The 22,857-nt window shown below is 48.5% G+C and overlaps 1 protein-coding gene across 1 annotated transcript; it reads right to left on the minus strand.

Moving 5' to 3' along the window:
- Positions 1–1,042: 1,042 nt before the first annotated feature.
- Positions 1,043–21,544, minus strand: PLP2 (proteolipid protein 2). Its single transcript, XM_060269016.2, has 5 exons — positions 21,402–21,544; positions 8,928–9,083; positions 7,759–7,854; positions 4,753–4,843; positions 1,043–1,742 (listed from the first exon to the last, which is right to left on the minus strand). The coding sequence occupies exons 1-5, from the start codon at positions 21,489–21,491 to the stop codon at positions 1,723–1,725; spliced, it is 453 nt and encodes a 150-aa protein (XP_060124999.1). The 5' UTR covers positions 21,492–21,544; the 3' UTR covers positions 1,043–1,722.
- Positions 21,545–22,857: the final 1,313 nt, after the last annotated feature.

A 22,857-nucleotide genomic window follows, 5' to 3' on the forward strand; every position in this document is an offset into this window, starting at 1 on the left:
AACAGCTCCTCATTTCCCTAGAAAGAAAAAGAACCTGTACCCTTTTGCCACCCACCCACCCACACCCACCCACTCACCCACCCACCCACCCACAAAAACCCAGAGCCCATAACCAAGGCTATGACCACTTTGCATGACACCAAAATAAAAAGCCAAAAGTTTACACCAAAGCAATCCATGTTTTCTTCCAAGGAAGTGGGCATACAGTAATACCTCGGGTTATGAACGCGATCCATTCCGGATCACAGTTCGTAACCCGAACGCGGTGCGCAGACCGTGCGCACGCGGCGAAAACACTTCCGGGTTTGCGCAGTTCGTAACCCGAACTGTTCGCAAACCGAGGTGTTCGTAACCCGAGGTACGACTGTATTTGCATATATTTCACCATTCTGAAACGTTTGCTCATTTTACATTAGAGTGGAAGCAATAAACTAAGAGGAAATAAAACTAAGCAGAGCATTGGAGCCCCACTCTCTGACCCCCCAAGGTGTGACTCAGCCCCCCCCCCAGATATAAAATTTCAGCAGGTGTCACCCACCCAACTCCAAAGCATCTTTGCGACCATATTTTTGTTTATGCAGAATTGCAGCACATGAAGCACAGAAGTGCAAGGAGTGGTGGGGAAGTGACTTTATATATTTATATTGTTGTGAGTTTTTGGGGGGCACCCCCCTAAAACCTGGAAATTAATAAATGGTAGGATTTTGATCATTTGGAGTATTGAAGGGAAGATTGCAGTCTAGCGGAAAAATTTGGGCTAAGCTTTTTCCAAGCTAGGGCCTCACCTGGGATAGAGGCGCTAACATGACAGAAATGTGTTGATGGCCCATTTAAGAGGGATTTTGGGCCTGGGCAGACAGAAAGTTGCCAGGGTAACTGGGTGTGAGGTGAAAGGTAAAGAATGTCTTTAGCAAAATGTGCTGGGAAGAAGAAGGAGAGAACAAAGAGAGAGATCCATATTGGGCAGGCTGGCTGAAGGCTGCCTGGGAGAGATGAAGCTTGAGTGTTAGTTCAACAAAAAAAAAGGCAATCACTTCCATTATAATTGGCAGTCAAGGTGGTTTAATAAATTCTCAACAACATTCAAAGGAACTAGGTCCATTGTCTTCTAGAGTCAAAACACCCGCTCCCTAAGCTTTTTTATTATTATGCTTCTTAAAAACAGTGATCTCTTAGGCTGGAGACCCCAGAGTGAGCATAAGCTAACTAGATGCAAGCACCAGCCTCTGGTCCGCTCTCCCCATTTTAAATGAGGAGAAACTGAGGCACAGAAAAAGGAAGGCACTTAAAAGGAGTCTGTGGAGTTCTCTTCCACTCCATTCTCCACCCCACATTTCCTAGAACTGGAGATAGAATCCAGGGGTCCCATTTCCTCCCCCCTCAGCCCACTGTGTAAACTGCTTGAGCCCCTAAACTGATTTGAAGCTTCCCCTCTCCATCCTCCCTCAATACTCCCAATAATTATTTTGTCAAGTTGCCAGAAGCTACCTTTGTTTTCCACAATTAAGTCAGAAATAGGAGAGAGTGTTGGCAGAAATAAGAGTGGAAATATCTTTCTCAAGAATTGGTGAAACCACACAGAGACGTCCAGAAGAGAGGGATGAAATTGTCAAATTTATAGGCTGGGGTAGTTTTCTACCAGGACATCCAGCAGGAAGCTAAAGGCGATGGGTCCAGGATTGGGGCCTAGTCATGATGTGGAAGCAAGAGAACGGCGTGTCTTCAGATCCCATCTGTAGGAACTGTAAAGGAGCAGACAAATGCCAAAATCATCATGCTTTCAATGTAACAAGTGATGATAAAGAACAAGGAACAACAAAATCGGCAGAAAATAACATAAGATAAAATAGCTTTATCATCAATACAGAGAGAGAAGAAGAGACTTGGCAGTCCACTCTGGAGGGCAAAAGAGGCACTGACTTGCATGGTTGCTACATGAAGAAAGTGATTCTTCACACTCAGTATCTCCAGTATCTTTAACACAAATGACCATTCAGTTTGGTCAAGCGCTTTGAGTATATCTAGTTATACTTAAGGAGGTGGGGGGGTGTCTTCTGGGTATGACTTTAGTATTTCTCCAAAAACCCGTGTTTCTCCAAAAATAAGACACCGTCTTATATTTATTTTTCCTCAAAAACAAAACAAAACAAAACACTATGGCTTATTTTCAGGGGATGTCTTATTTTTTTTTTATTAAGTATGGTACAGTTTAACCCAGGCACCCCCAAACTCCAGCCCTCCAGATGTTTTAGACTACAATCCCCATCATCCCTGACTACTGGTCCTCTTAGCTAGGGATCATGGGAGTTGTAGGCCAAAACACCTGGAGGGCCGCAGTTTGGATATGCCTGGTTTAACCTAAAAGGTTAAACTGCCTATCACTATGGCTTATTTCCGGGGTATGGCTTATATTCCTTGAATGCGTAAAAAAAATCCTGCTATGGCTTATTTTACGGCTACGTCTTATTTTCGGAGAAACAGGGTAAGCCAGTGTTAGAAACTCAGATATATAAGCTAGGGGCCAAATGTCTCCCTAAACAAAGGTTACAATTGCCAAAATGGAATGCCTAGTTGTAGTTTTGGGGCAAGACAGCTTTAAAGTCTTATTTTTCAAATGATGGGACTGACTGGGATTGGTTCACAGTTAATAATAATAATAATAATAATAATAATAATAATAATAATAATTTATTATTTATACCCCGCCCATCTGGCCGGGTTCCCCCAGCCACTCTGGGTGGCTTCCAACAAAATATTAAAATACAGAAATCCATCAAACATTAAAAGCTTCCCTAAACAGGGCTGCCTTGAGATGCCTTCTAAAGGTCTGGTAATTGTTATTCTCTTTGACCTCTGGTGGGAGGGCATTCCACAGGGTGGGTGCCACTACTGAGAAGGCCCTCTGCCTGGTTCCCTGTAACTTGGCTTCTCGTAGCGAGGGAACCGCCAGAAGGCCCTCGGCGCTGGATCTCAGTGTCCGGGCAGAACGATGGGGGTGGAGACGCTCCTTCAGGTATACTGGACCAAGGCCGTTAAACATCTGAGTAGTTCTCAAAGCTCAGTTAAGAGCTTTGAGAACTTAAATAAGAAAAGTCACTTGATTCAGGGAGAGTGCACATTGATATTGGCCTATTCCGACCTCTTTTTCTTAACTTTGACTGCTGCTGCTCAGGTTGCACAGAAAAAGCCTATTGGTTCCAGAAATTCATTCTGATTGTACAAATAAAATATAATGGATAGAATTGGACAGGATGGGGTATTAGTGTGTGAAAACAGTCCAGATCCAAGGATCCCCAGGTATGCATCTCCAGATAGTGGAGAATGTCAGACACCATCCTGGAGTCCAGGCTTCTTCACTTGGTCGAAAGTGGTCCAAAGCCAGGTGCAAAATGTGCTAATTTCTAAGGCTGTATATAGCAGTTAAACATCTGGTAGACTGGGCAAGACAACAACAAATAAACAAACAAACAACCATCAAAAGCACCGTCAAGTGAGTGGTGCATTAATCGACCTACAAATGCCTGCACCTTGCAGTGCAGAAGAGGGGCTTAGCCCCTATGACTTTAAAGGTAAAGGTAAAGGGACCCCTGACCATTAGGTCCAGTCGTGACCGACTCTGGGGTTGCGCGCTCATCTCGCATTATTGGCCGAGGGAGCCGGCGTATAGCTTCCAGGTCATGTGGCCAGCATGACAAAGCCGCTTCTGGCGAACCAGAACAGCACACGGAAACGCCGTTTACCTTCCCGCTGTAGCGGTTCCTATTTATCTACTTGCATTTTTGACGTGCTTTCGAACTGCTAGGTTGGCAGGAGCTGGGACCAAGCAACAGGAGCTCACCCCGTCACAGGGATTCGAACCACCGACCTTCTGATCAGCAAGCCCTAGGCTCAGTGGTTTAACCCACAGCGCCACCTATGACTTTAATACCATACAAAACATAGCTCCTGCCCCCCAAGTGGAACCGTGAACCTTCAACAAGGAAGATTAGACAAGTGGTGTAAGCAGCAAAAACATTAGTCAGTGTGACTTGCAAAATCACAAGATCAACTTGCAAAACTTCCCTTTTTCCTGGACTGTTGAATAGGTCCTGGCAGCTGCTGCTTCACAATGTTCCCTCTTCTCTTCCTTGCCTGACTTGTCCATCCTGCTTCTCCATCATCTGGTTTCCCTGCATGTTCTAATCCCAAATCCACCCACAACTACAATTTGAAGGTCTGCAAGCATGGACATCACCTCACACAGTAAAAGTGGAGAGAAATTTGCTCTGTGGGGAAGCTCCATGTGTGGGGAGGCCCGGCGGGGCCCATACCTGCCATGGGTAGGCCATGGAATATTGAGGGGACCTGGTCACCTCCTTGAAAATTCACCCCCCCCCTCGGCCTCTTGTACATGGTGCCCCTGCTCGGGAAACATATCAAAACACAGTGCTTATAATACTCACAACCTACCATGCTCACAATGGGAATGAATTGGATGCAGAGTAAGTAAACAGGAAAGAGCACCCAGCTTCTGAGTAGTTAGAACTTGAATGGCAACTCAGCCAGGGGTTTGAGTGAGGAAGGCTGGGGCTTGCAAATAAAACAAAACAGTTGGGCTTGTTCAGCATGTAAACTCTTCAACCGTGTGTGCATGTGCGTGCTAGCTAGCAAGTTCTCTTATGTCTGTCCGATTACTGATGCGCCAAGCAAAAGCCATCTAAGAGCCGCTCAGAGCCACAGGATCACACTCTTCCTTGCACAGAGTAGACCTACCAGTGGGAGCTGCTGCATGTGACTTCCTGAGGGTTGGTAAGATGGTGTAGGCATCGTAGCCAAAAAGGATTCCTGTCAGCATTCCAATCACCTGTGGAAGGAAGTGCAAGTTTAGTATAGGCATCGATCTGCTTTTAAGAGTATGTTTCTGCAGTTGTACTCCAGGTAGGAAGTGGGTGTATTACCACGTATTACCCATGCGGTAGCGGTTTTTGTGATGAAGGCCATGAAAGCCAGGGAAAGATTTATGGATGACAATGTAAAGACCCCTTCATCATCTGTTTAACTCATTGCTTGTTTTCCTTCTCTTCCTGTCTTGTGGGATGAAGGTTTTGTTGGGATAGTATGCAATGAATTTTAATATTTTTAATTATTGTTGTGTTGATATTTGTGTACAGGCATGGTCCTCACAATAAACGGATTTGAGTTTTTTATATTATTACTAGCTGGCCTGGCCACACATTGCTGTGGCTCAGTCTGTTAAATGGACCTTCAGAGTCCCCTCACCTTCAGAGTTCCCGCGTGTGATGTCATCTTCCTTCCACATGACAGCACCCATAACCCCAACAGCTCTATCTGCCCCCCTTGCAAACCCCTGCGGCCTGGCCGGTTCCCCCGCATTGGTGTTGTTTTCTGTTAAAGGCCCTTATTCAGTTGGTTGGAATGTTCTGTTATGATGTGATGTCACTGCTAGTATGCAGCCAATGGCAGCAGATGAGGTGTATGTTCCTTTGATGTCCACTGGAGGGCGCTGTGTTCCCCCAAAATCAGGTTTTTACCTGTGATAGGTGTCCCATCTATGTAATATTAGTGTATGCAAACACACCCACATTGGTCTGGAACGTTGTGTCAAAATTGCAACCCAATCGGGCAAGTGGTTTCAGAGAAAAGTGGATGCCAGCAAAGATGGACAGTTTACATTTGCCTCTTTGAAAGTAAAATAGCTACTTGCGCAGAGAGGCATGGCAATTTTGATTCGGTTGCACTGATTGTGCATTTATTTGGGGCATGAGCTGGACAAAGTTAAGCTCTCTGAAGTCCCACTGAGTTCGAGTGGGGGTGATTTAAAGCTCATGCTCACAATTTTTTATTTTTTTAAAAAATCAGCATGGCTTGAAGGTACCCAACAGTATATGTTTGGCAAAATGGTGACTGCAAAAGTGAAAAAGCCATAAGCTACGATAACTTCCTTGTGTTTGGGAGACCCAAGTTCTCAACAGGAGGAAACCCAATGCAACACAATAATAATTTATAATAATAATTTATTATTTATACCCCGCCCATCTGGCTGGGTTTCCCCAGCCACTCTGGGCGGCTTCCAACAGAAATATTAAAATATACTAATTTCTTAAAGATGAAAAGCTTCCCTAAACAGGGCTGCCTTCAGATGTCCTCTAAAAGTCTGGTAGTTGGTTTTCTTTTTGACATCTGGTGGGAGGGCGTTCAACAGGGTGGGTGCCACTACCGAGAAGGCCCTCTGCCTGGTTCCCTGTAACTTGGCTTCTCGCAGCGAGGGAACCGCCAGAAGGCCCTCAGTGCTGGACCTCAGAACGATGGGGGTGGAGACGCTCCTTCAGGTATACTGGACCGAGGCTGTTTAGAGCTTTAAAGGTCAGCACCAACACTTTGAATTGTGCTCGGAAACGTACACAAAGCTGCAGTGCACACTGGACCTTTGAAGACCCTACAAAGTGCAGTTTATTCTTCTGAGTTATAACTCCCAGGAACCCTTAAACTACAGTGCCCAAAATTATTTGAGGGAAAGAATGTGCTTTGAATATGCTTTGAAAGCAGAATGTGTATGCAGTACAATGGGCCCCCGTTGTGTTTATACAGGATTCACCGCACAGAGGCACAGCCAATCAATCATGCACTGTTTCAGTAAGGCACCAAATTTATACCACTGAAGGACCATACGTAGTGATCACTTTTGGGTACAGAGGCATGAGATCTTGCACAGCCGATTGGGCACAGTATTTGGGGATTACGCATGCATATTGACAAGACACCTGCAGCAGCGGTCCATGCTAGCTAATTTGCCACATACTGAAGGAGGCAACTGTTTCATGGAGACTAAGCCAGACGGCTTGCTGCTAGGGCTGTGACACAGAATATGATATGAACCTGGACTGGTAGCTGGGCCTCCTGAAGGAACATAACAATAGCCTGCTGGATCAGGCCGATAGCCCATGTAGTCAAGCATCCTGTTGTCACACTGGCCAACTAGATGTCGGTGGGAAACCAGTGAGCAGAACAGGAGCACAAGAACCGTGCTGTGTTTTCCAGCAACTGGTATTCAGAAGCATGAATTTGTCTAATCCTCTTTTAAAGCCATCCAAGTTGGTGGCCGTCGCTGCCTCCTGGGGGAGTGACTTCCATAGTTTGAATGTGCGCTTTCTTTTATCTGTCCTAAACCTTCCAAAGTTCAGCTTCGTTGGGTGTCCACGAAGTGCTATGAGAAAGGATGAACAACTTTGACCTCTCCACTTACTGCTTGCATGCCATATAGCTGTGCCTGCAGAAAGCCCTTTTATTGTGTCTGGAGGTCCCTTCTCAAGGGGGCCTGCTACAAGGGGTGTGGAGGAGATCCTGACAGGAGTTCTCCAACTAGCAAAGCCCAAATGTGCCAGTGTCTCCCTGTTTGCAGCAACATTTTCTGCTGCTGGCCAAATCAGCACTCCAGCCAGGGCCGGCTCTACGGCCAGGCTGGGTGACGCAGTGCGCCATGGCGCTGGTCCGCCAGGGGGGGGCACCACGCAGCCGTGCCTGCCTGCCCGCCCGCCGCCCACCCCGCCATGCAGCAAGCCCGCCCGCCCGCCGCACAGCAGCGCCCTCGGTGACCGCGCTGCGCGCTGAGCCCAGCCGCCTGCCGCACTAGAAAACGGGGCGACGGGTGGCGGAGGGATCCGTCGCACCATGGCGCCAGGGCGCCAAAGGTGCTTAAGACAGCCCTGACTCCAGCTTCCTTTCCCTGCCCTCCATGAATTTTTGTTAGCTTTTATCTACCGCAGCTGCGATGCCAGCTCCATCTCTGTGTCCTATGAGAACGATAAGGGATGTGATGAGGAAAGCAACAGCCCCAACGAGAGCCCTTATGAAATCCTAAAAGGAGGCAACAGAAAGGGAGGAAAAAAGTTAATACTGGAACCAGGGTTGTCAAAGAAGATGCCTCCCCATCACGTAAAACAATAGAAATACTTAACTAATTGACCAATCAAATCGGTTCTGCCCCCGCCCCCAACAAAGTCCTGCCCCCCTCAACAAAAATCCTGGCTAAGTCCATGGTTGTCCACACAGAAAACCTCCCTACCCCACCCCAGGGGTCAGCAAACTTTTTCAACAGGGGGCCGGTCCACTGTCCCTCAGACTATATGGGGGGGGAGGTGAACAAATTCCTATGCCCCACAAATAACCCAGAGATGCATTTTAAATAAAAGCACACATTCTACTCATGTAAAAACATGCTGATTCCCGGACCATCTGTGGGCCGGATTGAGAAGGCGATTGGGCTGGCTCCATGCTTTGCCTACCCATGCTTTCAGCAGTTTCAAGTGAATGAACAGCAGGTCAGTGCACTGTGCTCGGGTCACGGTCACTCCCTGTCCTCAGCCAGTCAGCGAGGGGTGGGGGGACAAACTGCAGAATGATTTCATATTGGTGTGCAAAGTGTTGTTCTTGAGTTTGGGGGGACATCCCGTGAGTGCTGATTGACAAGGAACCTGAAGAAGAACCTATGGTTTGTTTCCTCCCCAGCACACTGGAGGAAGGAGTAGGGCAGGGGCAAAGCTTATGCCAGGCATAGGCAAACTTGGCCCTCCAGATGTTTTGGGACTACAGCTCCCATCATCCCTAGCTGACAGGACCAGTGGTCAGGGATGATGGGAACTGTAGTCCCCAAAGATCTGGAGGGCCGAGTTTGCCTATGCCTGGCCTATACTTTTAAGCAACAGACACATGCAAGCTGCTCGTCCCCATTGAACCACAACCCAATCTGCCCCTCTCTTGCCCACAATCCAGACGATTTGGGCATGCTGACTGGGGGATGATGGAAGTTGTAGTCCCAGGTGGGGAAGGCTCTTGTAAAGTGACGTGGGCCCCACATTCCCAGGCCCTTTGGGCATGCCATGCGAATGCCCTGCCCGATCCCAGTGCCAGGGGCAGAAGAGAAGCCTTACCGTCCATCCCCAGTGGATGAAAGTGATCTGGTGGTGCAAGTTGCACATGAAGAAGATGAAAATGACAATGCCGTAAATGAGCATGAAGACGGCCAAACCCGAGTAGCCTGGTGTCACGGAGGCTCCATAACAGATCAGGATCAGGATGCAGGCAATCTGGCAGAGAAAGGAGAAAAAGAGCCATCAAAGGGCAGAACTCGTGAAAAGGGGAGGTGAATGACAGTCAGGTGGGTGGGGTACAAATAATAGACTTAATAAATAAAAGGTAAAGGTAAAGGGCCCCCTGACCATCAGGTCCAGTCGTGTCCGACTCTGGGGTTGCGGCGCTCATCTCGCTCTATAGGCCGAGGGAGCCGGCGTTTGTCCGCAGACAGCTTCCAGGTCATGTGGCCAGCATGACAAAGCCCCTTCTGGCAAACCAGAGCAGTGCACGGAAACGCCGTTTACCTTCTTGCCGGAGCGGTCCCTATTTATCTACTTGCACTTTGACATGCTTTCGAACTGCTAGGTTGGCAGGAGCTGGGACCAAGCAATGGGAGCTCACCCCGTTGCAGGGATTCGAACCGCCGACCTTCTGATCAGCAAGCCCTAGACTCTGTGGTTTAACCCACAGCGCCACCTGGGTCCCTAATAGACTTAATAGTAATCATAAATGAAGCATTTTTCAAAGAGCTCATGTTGTAGGCTGGGGTTCAGAAGTGAAACCCTGGGACTGAAAATTACCTGTTCCAGCAAGAGGTTTAGGAACTCCAAATGATCTCATGGCCTGCTATGTAGAGCACACTATTATTATTATTATTATTATTATTAATTTGTATACTGCCCTTTATTTGACGATCGCAGGGTGGTTCACAACATAAAAATACAAAATGAGAACACAAAATACATAATAATAAAAAACCAAAGCCAAACCAGTAATGTTCCCTCCCACAATCACATTTAAAAGGACATAGAATGTCAATCAGCCAAAGGCCTGATTAAAGAGAAATATTTTCGCCTGGTGCCTAAAAACTTACAACAGCCCTTGTTAGCTAGGCAGGCAGGTATTTCCCTTTGCCGTACCCCTATTGCTATAACTGCTCAGCTAGCAGCCACAACGGCCATGTTCTCCCTCCACTGATGGAGCCTGTGTGTGGAATTCAACATCATGCTCAGGAGATTGTTCTGACAGCGTGAGCATTTCTGCTCGCGCAGTGGAACAATCTCCCCACTCCTACCCCAGCATAGATCAATGTATCATCATGTTTAGATGGTGATATATCACAATGTTGAAAACCGGATATCACCCAGCCCTAGTTAGTTGTTGTAAACAGGTAACATAATGACATATGATTTTATGAGGGGAGAGAACCTTTTTTCCTCATCATCAGGCAATGCCGTTTCCACCTGCCTTGCCCCATTTTCCAGCCCTGGAAGCCTTTCCCAGACCAGCAGCTGGGAAGAGAGGGTTTTTGTTTTTGTTAATAGTTTTATAAGTTGTGCGTCCTTGTTTCTCAATTTGATCTTTTTACATGGTTTTGTATGTTTCATGGTATTTTATGCACTGCGATTTGCTGTTATTTTTATTGATTATAGATTGGTACCGGTAATTCCTTCTTGTGGTTGATGAGTGTATTATTTGCTGATGTTTAATTTTAGTGTTTACTATTAGATTCTGATGGATTGTTGAATGTTGCTTTGTTTGATATGATTTATTTTAAAGTTCTTGTGTCTTTTTATATTGGATCAGATTGTTACTATTAATGTTTGATGTTTTTGTATGTGTTGGAAGTTGCCCAGAGTGGCTGGGGCAACCAGCCAAATGGGTGGGGTAATAATAATAATAATAATAATAATAATAATAATAATATATTGGTATATAGTTGCAGTAGACAATTTAGTGTGGTGTAGTGGTTAGAGTGTCTGACTTTGACCTGGGAGACCAGGGTTCAAATCCGCCATGAAGCTCACAGGGTCACCTTGGGCCAGTCACTGCCTCTCAGCCTTGGTTGTTGTGGGGATTAAATGATGAGCAGAACCACATTTGCTACCTTGAGTCCCTTGGAGGAAAAGGTAGTGTTTTAATGTTTTGGGACCCAGGTGGCGCTGTGGGCTAAACCACTGAGCCTAGGGCTTGCTGATCAGAAGGCCGGCGGTTCGAATCCCTGTGACGGGGTGAGCTCCCGTTGCTTGGTCCCAGCTCCTGCCAACCTAGCAGTTCGAAAGCACGTCAAAATGCAAGTAGATAAATAGGAACCGCTATAGCGGGAAGGTAAACGGCGTTTCCGTGCGCTGCTCTGGTTTGCCAGAAGCGGCTTTGTCATGCTGGCCACATGACCTGGAAGCTATACGCCGGCTCCCTCGGCCAATAATGCGAGATGAGCGCACAACCCCAGAGTCGGTCACGACTGGACCTAATGGTCAGGGGTCCCTTTACCTTTACCTTTATTACCAGGATTGTTGCAGGATTACCTGAGACTCAGTATAAACCGATAGTAATTCTGGTGTGAAAACAAAGAAATGAAAATGGCTCAGCAGCCTTCTTGGGAGTGCACTACTGGGAAAGCCTGGGCAACAGGGCTGCTCCACCCATGAGACAAGGTGAGGAAGCCACCTCAGGCAGCAGGATCGACAGGGACAGCAGATCCAGCCACCAAGGAATGCCCCACCCACTGCTGCTCTTGCAGTGGCAGCAAGGCTGCAGCATGGGGGGGGGGATTACAAACTCTTACATTCATTCTCTCTTTCATACCCGAAATTCCCCTATTGTCCTTTTCTTAAGATTAAAGTCCTCTACCCCTGCCCTCCCACCCTCTCCTACTTCCAGCCATTCCTATATATTGATTCATTCCATTCTTGATTGATGCATGCTTATTTCCAATTCCTCTTTTTTCTTTAATTTCCTCGCCCTTCATAAATCTGCCACAAGATTCGCTTTTTCTACCTTATTTTTTAAAATATATCTCAAAGGAATCCCACTCTTTCCCTGCTTTCTCCTTCCCTATTCCTTTTGAGATCCCATATTTTATGGCCAAATTTTTATATCCCATTAATTTCACTAGCCAATCTTCTATCTTCGGAATTTTTTCGCTTTTCCAATTTTGCGCAAATTAGGATTTTTATGATTTAATTTATGATCATGTTTATGTTCTTTATGATTTAATTTATGATTGCGATTATGTTCATAATGATTATTATTCTTATTCTTGGTATATGTATGATTCTGTTTTGTTTTTCTGTTTTTGTTCTTTCTGAAGTTTTGTCATTGTTTGTTATGATTTGGACTTTTTCATTTACTTTTTGGTGTGATCGTGCGTGTATTTTTAATTTGCAAATCAATAAAGTTTATTTTAATAATAATAATAATAAATTAAAATAATAATAATAAAAATAATAAAAAGGCTGCAGCATGCTTCTGCAAGGCTGGATCTGCCCCCTCCTTGGCCCCCGCCCCCCATGCCACCTCTATAGTGCCTCTTGGAAAATCTGAGGTGCTGCCTGTTCTCCTTCCATCCTTGTTCCCGATGTAGATCTTCACTCACCCCTTCTTCCCTGTGGAGGGCGCCATTTTACGGTTCGCCTCAGGTGCCAAAATGTCTTGGGCTTGCCCTGCTGAGCAGGGTGGTCTGATATCCTCGGACCTTTTCTTTGCAAATACTCCAGCACATATTAGGGTACATCTCTGCCTGCCCCAGTATGCTAGCATTGCACAACCTAGATGCTTTTTAGCAAAGAAGCCTTGAGCCATAATCCTAGTATAAACTAGTATAGTGACACCTAACCTCAGGTTTCCCTACATGGGAGATATTTGGTCCAGGTTGCCAAAGTTCTGTCTCCAAAAGCGACCATGCTCCATTGACCAGATGTTCCAGCCTTTCAGAAATAATTTCTCCACCATTTCACATAGATCAGCTTTGGTGGAACTGAACCAATCTTGGAAGCAAGGTGGACGAACCAAGGAAAACTGGTGGGGAACTCTGAGCCAGTGAGTTCTGCATGATGGCACCAGGGCCTGTTTTCCTTGCCAAGAATTTGATTCATGAAAGGGGTGAGCACATTTAGAGATTGCTGAAGGCAGATTTTCAAAAGCATGGCTTGGACGCACACTAGATTTCTCACTCTCAGGCACTACCTGGCCTTGCTTCTCTGCACAAAGCCAGCATGTTGGGCACCAGGATAAATTAACAGCTTAGTGGATTTCCAGCCCCCAAACCAAAAACCAGAGATTTGTATTTGCTTGCATTCCAAGTAGCTGGCAGTCTGTCTGTCTGTCTGTCTGTCTGTCTGTCTGTCTGTCTGTCTGTCTGTCTGTCTGTCTGTCTCTCTCTCTGTGTGTGTGTATGTGTGTGTGTGTGTGTGTATGTGCACCCACACCCACACCCACCCACAAACTTATCAAATGCAAGCTACAAAGTGACATTATGCTGCATGTAAGATGATAAAGTTTTCTAGCTTGGTAACATAATCTAGCAGCCATTTATTTTCATACGTCAATGTACCAATGTATCACCCCAAAGGATATCTGGGTGTGGTGGGGACTGTTGCTACATAGGTACCTTGGGGGGGAAGGGGTTTTTCCATCTGCTTTGTGGCCAATTAACCTGCCAGAGCCTGTAGGACTAGAATTCTGTTTACGGGCAGATCTTGGGAGAGAAAAATAAGCATGCCTGGGCCTCGAGTCTCTCTCACTTGTGGTCTCTATATATAGATGGGGCGGGGGGCAGAGTCTCCAACTCTCCAGTTCTCAAGCATGGGTATCCCTGCCCGCCACCCGCCACCCGGCCTTGCTACCAAATGTGTTTTTTAGCTAAATATGCCAGGGATTTAACCTGGGTTTCCTAGGCCTTCTCCAAAGATGTCTGAGGGCACAGGGCTTCCCCTCCAAGGAAGGAAGAGCAGTTGCAGGAAGGAAATGTTCCAGCTGTGGCAACTGGTAGACACAATTACAGCTAGACATTCCAGTTGTGGACCTTGGAAACAAAGGGCCAATCTGTTCGTCAGCACACTGGGGTTGCCAGCGCGCCAGGCAGAAGCAGCGTGCGTGTGTGTGTGAAGGGAATCACTGGGGCAACAGCTAAACAAACTAGGAGCCTCCTGCCAAGTATGCGAAGGTCCACAGTAAAAAACGTAAAGGAACAGGCCTCCACTTTCACAGACCAGAAATAAAGGGCGGGGAAAGAATTGCCACGGCAAGAGCCCAAGAGGAATGCCGAACAGTTAAAAGCAGCAGCGTAGCCAGGTCTTCTAATATAGGGGGTGGCAGAATCAAAGGAAAGGCACAAGATAGAGCTGGAGAAGGATAGCAGCCAAACATGCATCCCTTCAGGTACGATGCTGACAGATGAACCAAGAATGCAAGCCGGGACCGTCCCCTAGTTTAAAAACATCCCGAGCCATGAACTCGCCAGCTTGCCTTAGGGCACCAAACCGCTCTCATCCGCAAGATGGGCATAGCAGGGGTGCCCTACCTCATGGGCGTAGGCAGGGGGGCAGGAGGGGGCAATTGCCCCCCCTAGAAGCAGGGCCGCTGGCCACCCTGCCCCGCTGCCCGCCTGGTGCCATCTCCCTTCTCCCTGGCTGGCTGTGGGGCGGGCGGAGGGAAAGCCAGGCAACCGCTTTGCGCGGCTCTGGGGCTTTCCCTCCACCCGCCCCACAGCCAGCCAGGGAGAAGGGACGGCTCCCTTCTCCCTGGCTGGCTGTGGGGCGGGCGGAGGGAAAGCCAGGCAACCGCTTTGCGCGGCTCTGGGGCTTTCCCTCCACCCGCCCCGGCGATCGCAGAGGGGGAGGAGGGGATCGGAGCAGCCCGATTTCGGGCTGATCCTGGCGCCCCCTCGCCCCTGCCGATCGCCAGGGCGGGTGGAGGGAAAGCTGGCAAGGGAGAAGGGAGCTTTCCTTGCCCCACTGTGGCCCCTCCCCCCGCTCCTGCCTCTTGGCCCCACCCCTTGCCCCCCCTAATTTTCATCCTGGCTACGCCCCTGCCCTACCTTGCAGGAGCAGTTGGGTTATTATCAAGCTAATGTATGGGAGGTGCTTTGAGCACCAGGGAATCCCTGTATGTGCCAAATCATTGCAATTACAGCAAAAAGGTGGGGTGTGCTGAGTTTTCCCATAACACATGGAAAGGAATTAAGCATGCGTCCTCCACCCCAGGCATAGGATACAGAGCTGTTACATGGGCAAAGTTGAGAGAGAAAAGGAAATGGGTTTTTAAAAGGGCTTGGTACAGACAACTGGAAGTTATATTGCCAACTGGGCAGAAATGGATGTAAGCTCTTGAGCAGATGAGGCCAACCAACCACCGCTTGTTGCATAGATATAAGCAAGGGAAGCTTGTGACAGAGGGGCAATCGCCATTATCTCCTGCGCATTGAGCCGCTTTCAAATACTGATGCTTGGGTTGGTTTTAAAAAAAAACACACCAAAGCAAACGCAAACCCTATCGGAGACTGTGACATTCAAACACTAGTGTGGTTTTTAGTTAGTCCTAACAGAAGTTTTGTGTTATTTGAAAGTGTTCTCCCCACCCACCTTTAGTGGATCAACGCTGCTGCCTGCATTTATTTATCTAAAAAGGTAAAGGGGCCCCTGACCATCAGGTCCAGTCGTGTCCGACTCTGGGGTTGCGTGCTCATCTCGCATTATTGGCCGAGGGAGCCGGCGTATAGCTTCCGGGTCATGTGGCCAGCATGACAAAGCTGCTTCTGGCGAACCAGAGCAGCGCACGGAAACGCCGTTTACCTTCCCGCCGGAGCGGTACCTATTTATCTACTTGCACTTTGATGTGCTTTCGAACTGCTAGGTGGGCAGGAGCTGGGACCAAGCAACGGGAGCTCACCCCATTGCAGGGATTCAAGCCGCTGACCTTCTGATCAGCAAGCCCTAGACTCTGTGGTTTAACCCACAGCACCACCTGGGTCCCAGCATTTATGTATCTACTTTGGTTGATTCTGAATTTAGCTACCTGACAGGAGGAGGGGAATCACAGGACTGGGCAATTAGCTTAAATAATAGAAATGTGTCAGTGGGCGGGGGGAGACTACAGGCCCTCCAACTACTAAGCTATACTACCTAATTTGGCTTCTGTGGATTCCATCCCTACTGTGATTTTTAACCCAGCTTTCGTAGGCCAAGAACCAGCCAAATATCTTCATACAGTACTTGCTCTCAGCATTACAAGGAACCCATTAGTTCCAATGAATGCTAACTGAATTAACTGCATGCTTGTACATTTTCCAAAAGGGAGAGTGCGTCTTGTTCTAACAAACTAACCTAATTTAGCCCACATGTCTCAAAACGATCTGATGAGAAATACTGTATAATGTATATTGTTAATAACTTCTGTTAATAACAGAATCTACTTTCCTGTAACGTATAATACAGGTGAAACTCGGAAAATTAGAATATTGTTGAAAAGTGCACTTATTTCAGTAATGCAACTTAAAAGGTGAAACCAATATATTAGATAGATGCATGAAATGCAAAGCAAAATATGTCAAGCCTTTATTTGTTGTAATTGTAATTATTTGTCAATTATAAATGGAATGTAATTAATGAAATGTAATAGCGATGTTTATTCTTGTATTATTGTAACTATTGGTTTTATTACTGTGGAATTTCCAAAAGAAAGCATTTGTAAAATTAAAAGAAAAATAATAAATAATAAGTTGCATTACTGAAATAAATGCACTTTTCAACGATTTTCTAATTTTCCAAGTTTCACCTGTAATAGCTACTGCTGATCCACATTAGTCTGTGGATATTTGCAGAAAGGGTTTCTCACATTTATTCTACCAGCAATGTATTTTCCTTCACTCTTTCCCCCTCCCTTTTAACATAAGGCCTGAGGGATATTTCTATGGAACTTGAAAGCTAGTTCACTGTTTTGCTGTTTCATTGGTCCTTAGTAAAGCTGGTTGGAATTTTCCCCCCACTCCCAAACCATGACTAAAAGATGATGAAGAGATGTGTTTTCTGCAGCTTGCCATTTGCTCCAATTCACAAGTAAAATGTAGCTGTTCCTGAGGAAAGCAATAGGACAAAAAATAAACCACTGCTTGGTTGCAGAGCTTTAAAGTATAGACTTGTGTCTGGAAAGCACAGAGCAGAAGGAAGTCTGGAGGAACTCCAAGACCAGAGTCAGAAATCACCTAACTGCAACATTGAGCAGGAGCAATTTCAGCTCATTTTCCAAATGACAGCCTTGCACGCTGTCTCAGAACCATCCTTGAATGTGTGTCACCTATATAGCATGGCAAGGATTACACTCAGATACTGACAGTGTCGACAAAAGACCGGGTAAAAGTAAAGAATGGGTTGAGTGTCCTAAAATAATATTTTCCTTTGCCAGGCTATATCAGGGATGGGGAACCTGATATATAAGGAGGGGTAGCTCAGTTGGAAGAACAGGGCCATGGGTTCAAGCCCCAAGTTGGGCCAAAGATTGGAGGTTGAACTAGATGATCCTCGCGGTCCCTTCCAACTCTACAATTCTACAATGCTATGATTGGCCATAGGACTGGCCAATGGTAGAGTATCTGTTTGGCATGCAAAATTTCCCCTGTTGAATGCCTGGCATCTGGAGTGAAACAGGAGCGGGTTTTAGGTGACATTAGGCTGCTACGTACATTATTCCAACTTCTCAACTAGCCTTCCAAGCAGTGCCGGACTCTGATTCCCATCAGCCCCAGCCAACAGGGGCCACCTTCAGACATGATGGGAGAAGCAGTCCTGCAGCATCTAGAGCAGGCATCTCCAAACTTCGGCCCTCCAGATGTTTTGGCCTACAACTCCCATGATCCCTAGCTAACAGCACCAGTGGTCAGGGATGATGGGAATTGTAGTCCAAAACATCTGGAGGGCCGAAGTTTGGGGAAGCCTGATCTAGAGCACACCAAGTTCCTCATCCCCAAACACTACACTGGCTTAATACAGGCAAAGCGGGATTCTAATCTGACATAGCAACTGTACATAGACTGAGCAGTACCGTAGGACTTGCTTCACCTCAATCAATATGGAACAAATCCATGTTCTCTTCTGTGTTTGGGCCTTAACGGGGCAGTCAGACACAGAGGGTGTTGTTTTGTTCATCCCACCAAGATGGGAGCCACTGGATAAAGAGAAATTGACTCAACGAACATGTGGTCTTTGCTTGCTATTTTAAAAACAGGGCAGGGCAGCACCTGCACCCAGAGCCCTTGGGAGTGACAGGGCGTAGCGCACACAGGCAAACATAAATCCTTCCCTTGTTCTCTTCGCCTTCCTTGTGGGCCTTGTTGGGACCTGCTCTTTATTCCTAGCCCCCGCCTTTTGGAAAAAAGGAAAACCCTCCGTCATTCCCATGCAGATACAACACCCAACCCTGCAGCCTTAAAGAACATGCTCTCTTCTAAGATTAAAAAAGTAGATTATCGGCCCTGCAGCATTTGAGCAATACGGTAGCAATCTCCTGTTTGGTTTCCATAACACAGAATTAGAGCGGTGCTGCGGTTTTAGATTAAGTTTTGGATTAAGACTGAAAAATCCCAAGTTATAAACCCAATTCAGCCATGAAGCTCAGTGAGAGTTGTTGGCCTAGTCCAGGCATAGGCAACCTTGGCTCTCCAGATGTTTTGGAACTACAACTCCCATGATCCCTGACCACTGGCCCTGTTAGCTAGGGATCATGGGAGTTGTAGTTCCAAAACATCTGGAGAGCCAAGGTTGCCTATGCCTGGCCTAGTCACTCTCCTCAGCCCTACCTCACAGGGTTGTTGTGAGGATAACATGGCAAACAAGGAATCATGCAAAAGGAGGGAAGTCGCAACAAAGATGTCTAAAAAGCTGGCTAAAGCACATCCTTTTTGGACCAACCGTCTGACTTTGCATGAGGCAGTTTTCTACATTCCTAAGACCCTCCAGTTTGTGAAGGTAAAATACTTGTATTAGGACTCGAGACGTCCAGGTTTCTGCTTCCAATTCTCAGGGCTGAAAAACTGAATTAGAAAAAAAACGGTTCCTGTTAATTATTAATGGAGGTGGCAAAGATTTGTGAAAGAGGGAGGGGGGGAGACCAACAACTTCTCTGCCACAGATGGCGGAGAAAAGGGCTACACCCATAATGGAGACAGAAGCCATATTGTCCTATCCCTCTTTGAAAAGACTAAGGGAGGATCCTGCTCCACTTCTACAAGTCACTTTCCAGGGGTAGGTAAAGAACAGACAAGTGGGATTTGCACACAAACATAGCAAGGTGCCTTCGACTGAATCTGACCACCTACACTGGCTGGCAGCAGCTCTCCAGGGCTTCAGGATCTCTCCTTGCTGTGCCCGGAGATGCCAGGGATTGAACCCGGGCCTTCTGCATGCAAATCAGATGCTCCGCCACGGAGTGACAGCCTTTCCCCAACGCAAAACGTTACCCTGTTCGCTGCTCAGGGTTCCTGCCAGCTAGCTACTGGTATTCACTGACATTACTGCCACTGAACGTGGAAGCTCTACTTTCTTGTCTTGCTGTTAATAGATCTATTCTCCCAATGATTTGTCTTGAGGCTTTTTAATAAGCATTTTTTGGGGGGGATTTAAGAACCCCAAGAGCTACAGAGCAAAGCTGGCTGGTAGTGCCAACCTCTGGTCTGAAAGACCTTGTGCCCCCCCCACTAATCCCAGGTGTGTGTGGCTCCATTACCCCCCCCCTTATGCTCAGAAATACTCTCATCCCTTCCACATATTCCAGCGCTGAACCCTGGTATTGAAATAGGCTGCGTAGCTTCCTTGCTCTGGCTTAAGTTGCCAAAAATAGGTTTACTTGGAAGCAGTTCTTGTGGGCAAGTTATGAGAGAGCAAGAGGGTTGTAATGTCTTTTATTTTTCTTGAGAAACTTGTACCCCTTTAACAACTGCATGAGAAGCAAGAATTCAGCGAGAAGAACCCCTCTGAAAGCAGGAGGCCATGTGATGGTGTGGGGCAAGTTCAGCTCTATTTTCAGGAAAATAAAAGCTGGCACCCCTACGTGTACTAAGTCCCAGGACAACTAGTGAGGATAAATATACTGTACAGCTTATTCAGAAGGGTGGGGAGAACCTATCCTTTCCCATATATGTCATAGGGAGGTGGAGCGGGACCACATGGTCCTACAAGCTTGCAACTGTTTAGCAACTACTGCTATAAATTCAAACCGCAAAGAGACACTCCCAATGACCGTGCCAGACACACACACTCTTGTGCCCAGCAACGGGGAACGGTGAGTCACCCGCTCTCGCGGCGATGCGCGCACCCGGCGCTCCGGGGAGGCGACCAGCAAGGCACACGCTCAGCCGCACCCAAAAACCAAGGCCCTGCGCGGGCAGGGAGAGGCAAGCAGCCAGTAAAGGCACCCCAAGGCCGTCGAACAACCGCCAGCCGCGGGGATAGGACCGCAAGCACCTTTTCCTCCTCTGCCTCGCTGCTTTTCCAAACCTGCAGGCATCAAGGGGAGGGGGGGGAGGACCCGGGAAGTCCGGCTTGTTTAAGTCTGGCTCCCTATGCTCGCCATGCCCACGGCCCAGGGGAGGCAGCAGCCGATGGGTCTCTGCCCCGCGGAGCTTAACGATGCCGAACTCGCGCAAAGCAAAGCGCCGGGGCGAGATCGAGCTGCAGCAGGGAAGAGGAAGGGAAAGCGCATCAAGTGGCAGCGAGCAGGAAGAGAAAAGCGGGGCTCAGCGAATGCAAACCGACGCACTTAAGGCGTCCATGGCTCACTCTCCGTTGGAAGAAACTTAAGGGATAACTGTCCTTCGCTCATCCATCCCCTTTGGGCTTGCGGGGGCCCCCGCTCGGTCTCCAAACACCGTCCCTCCCTCTCTCCCCCTGGACAGCAGCCGTCCCGTGATCCTCCTCCTCCACCCGCGGCCCTACGACGCGCGGGAGACACGTCCGCTGTCCCTCCTCCTTAACTCTTCCTCAGCCGAGGCAGCGCTGCGCTGTCTGCCCCGTCAGGGCGTTTCCCCGCCCGGCACAATCTCTAGCGGGGCCGGTGAAGCCACCCGGATGTCTGGGTTCCATCCCCAGCGCGGGGAAGCGGGCTGGCACGAGCATCGAGGGTACTGGGGAAGCTTTGGGTGGCGAGGGGCTCGAGGGAAGCACCTCCGCCCGGTGCCACACATGCCAACAACTTTCGGCGGGCGCCACTAACGGACGTGACCGCCTGTTCTTTCTCAGCCACTTATAAAGCGGAGGTGGGGGGCAGAGCTGGGAGGGACGGGCTGGGTGCCAGGCTCCGTCCGACCCACACAGTCATGTTGCTGCAGCACCCCAGCTGCAACTTATCCCTCCGAGCCACTTTGGAAAACCTGAACTTCGCCGATTGGTTGGACGTGGGGTCCGGAGGGAGCTGGGTTATCGAAACGCGAGAAAGAAGTTTTCTGGGCAAAGCGCAGCGTCCGCCGCTCCGAGAAGTTAGTGAACCACCCAGTCTCCTGTCCTGGGCGCCCTCCCGCCTTTGCAGATCGCGCCCTCCCGCCCGTGCGCGCCCTCTCTTACTATTTCGGCCAGGAGGATCATTCCCTTGTGAGTGCGCATGAAGCCGGTACATTGCCCCATGCACCCTTCGGAGTTGCTGGACGACTCCATGGCAGCGCGGCGCCCCTCGTCGGAAAGGGGAGACGTCGCTTTCTTCGCTTCCTGCCGCGGCTCTTCTCCTTCTCGTCGCAAGCGCGGGCTCCGCAAGGCAAGGGAGGGCGGGGAAGGCGGCCCGCGGGGTGTGGCGGCGGCGGCGGGCTGGGCAGAGCGTCTTGGGTAATCGCCGCTGCCTCTTTAAGGGCAGCCGGAGGAAAAGGGCCGGCTGGGGCGCTTTCGAATAAGGAATCGAGGCGGGCGCGCGCAGGGGCGGCGCACCAGAGCCGGGCTGGGTGGCAGTGCCATGCCTCGCGCGGCGGCGGCGACCATCCCCGCAAGCCAGCTTTTACTTTGGAGTCAATCCTACTGAACGTAGCGGGCGGCGGGTTCCAGCTGCTTCGGCGATACACACCCCTGTACGTTTCCGCCGAAGCCCACGTGGGTAGAGGAGCCAGGCAGGGGCTGCGCACCCTTGGGTGCTAAAACGGAACGCCAAGCCCCGAGGCGAGATCGGGACTCGCCCACCCCACAGGCTTGAGCCTAGAGCTTAGCCTCAGTTAAAAAATCCTCTCGGGGAAGGAGAGCCCGCCACTTCCAGAGGGACGTTACTGCAAGCCGACTAGGGATGAGATGGATCCCGAGCAGGGGTGTCAACTTGAATATAATATTGGGGGGGCAGGTAAGCCCAACCCCGCATAATCAATCACAAAATGCCCATCAGCTGGGGGGGCGCCCCCTCATGTATTTTATTCTGGAGGCAAAGGTTCCTCATCCCCAAGGTGGAGTTAACTGGCTGGTATGATCCCGAGCATCATTCTAGTCCAATCTCCTGCAATGCAGGAATCTCAAATAGATCATACATGACGGCACGCGTGCGCTCCAAGCTCCCCCCACCCCCCGTTGGGCGGAACCTGGTGCCTGTGGCTCTGTCAGTAAGTTCTTCCCATGAGCGTAGTGGGTTGGATCCGCCTCTCCCAATCAAGTACCGGTAAATAAATAAAAATACTTAACTAACTGACCAATTGTGTCACAGATAACTTGGTTCTGCACCCCCCAACATAAAGCCTGCCCTCCTCCTGAAATAAATCCTAGCTGCGCCCATGGTTTTTCCCAGGGGTCAGCAAACTTTTTCAGCAGTGGGCCGGTCCATTGTCCCTCAGACCTTGTGGGGGGCTGGACTATATTTTTTTTAAAAAATATGAACGAATTCCTATGCCCCACAAAGAACCCAGAGATGCATTTTAAATAAAAGGACACATTCTACTCATGTAAAAGCATGCTGATTTCTGGACCGTCCGGGGGCCGAATTTAGAAGGCGATTGGGCCGCATCCGGCCCCCGGGCCTTAGTTTGGGGGACCCCTGGTTTTTTTCTGATGTTTA

Source organism: Zootoca vivipara, chromosome 15, assembly GCF_965207765.1.
Source record: "Zootoca vivipara chromosome 15, rZooViv2.hap1.1, whole genome shotgun sequence".
NCBI classification, from domain to species: Eukaryota; Metazoa; Chordata; class Lepidosauria; order Squamata; family Lacertidae; genus Zootoca; species Zootoca vivipara.

Bases quoted from the DNA above. Each gene is read 5' to 3' on its own strand.
- PLP2 (XM_060269016.2), bottom strand. From the start codon at position 21,491: ATGGAGTCGTCCAGCAACTCCGAAGGGTGCATGGGGCAATGTACCGGC. The intron at 7,855-8,927 runs GTAAGGCTTCTC...GCCTCCTTTTAG, and splicing joins TCATCCACTGGGGATGGACG to GATTTCATAAGGGCTCTCGT. The intron at 1,743-4,752 runs GTAGGTCTACTC...GCTCCTTTACAG, and splicing joins ACATGCAGCAGCTCCCACTG to TTCCTACAGATGGGATCTGA.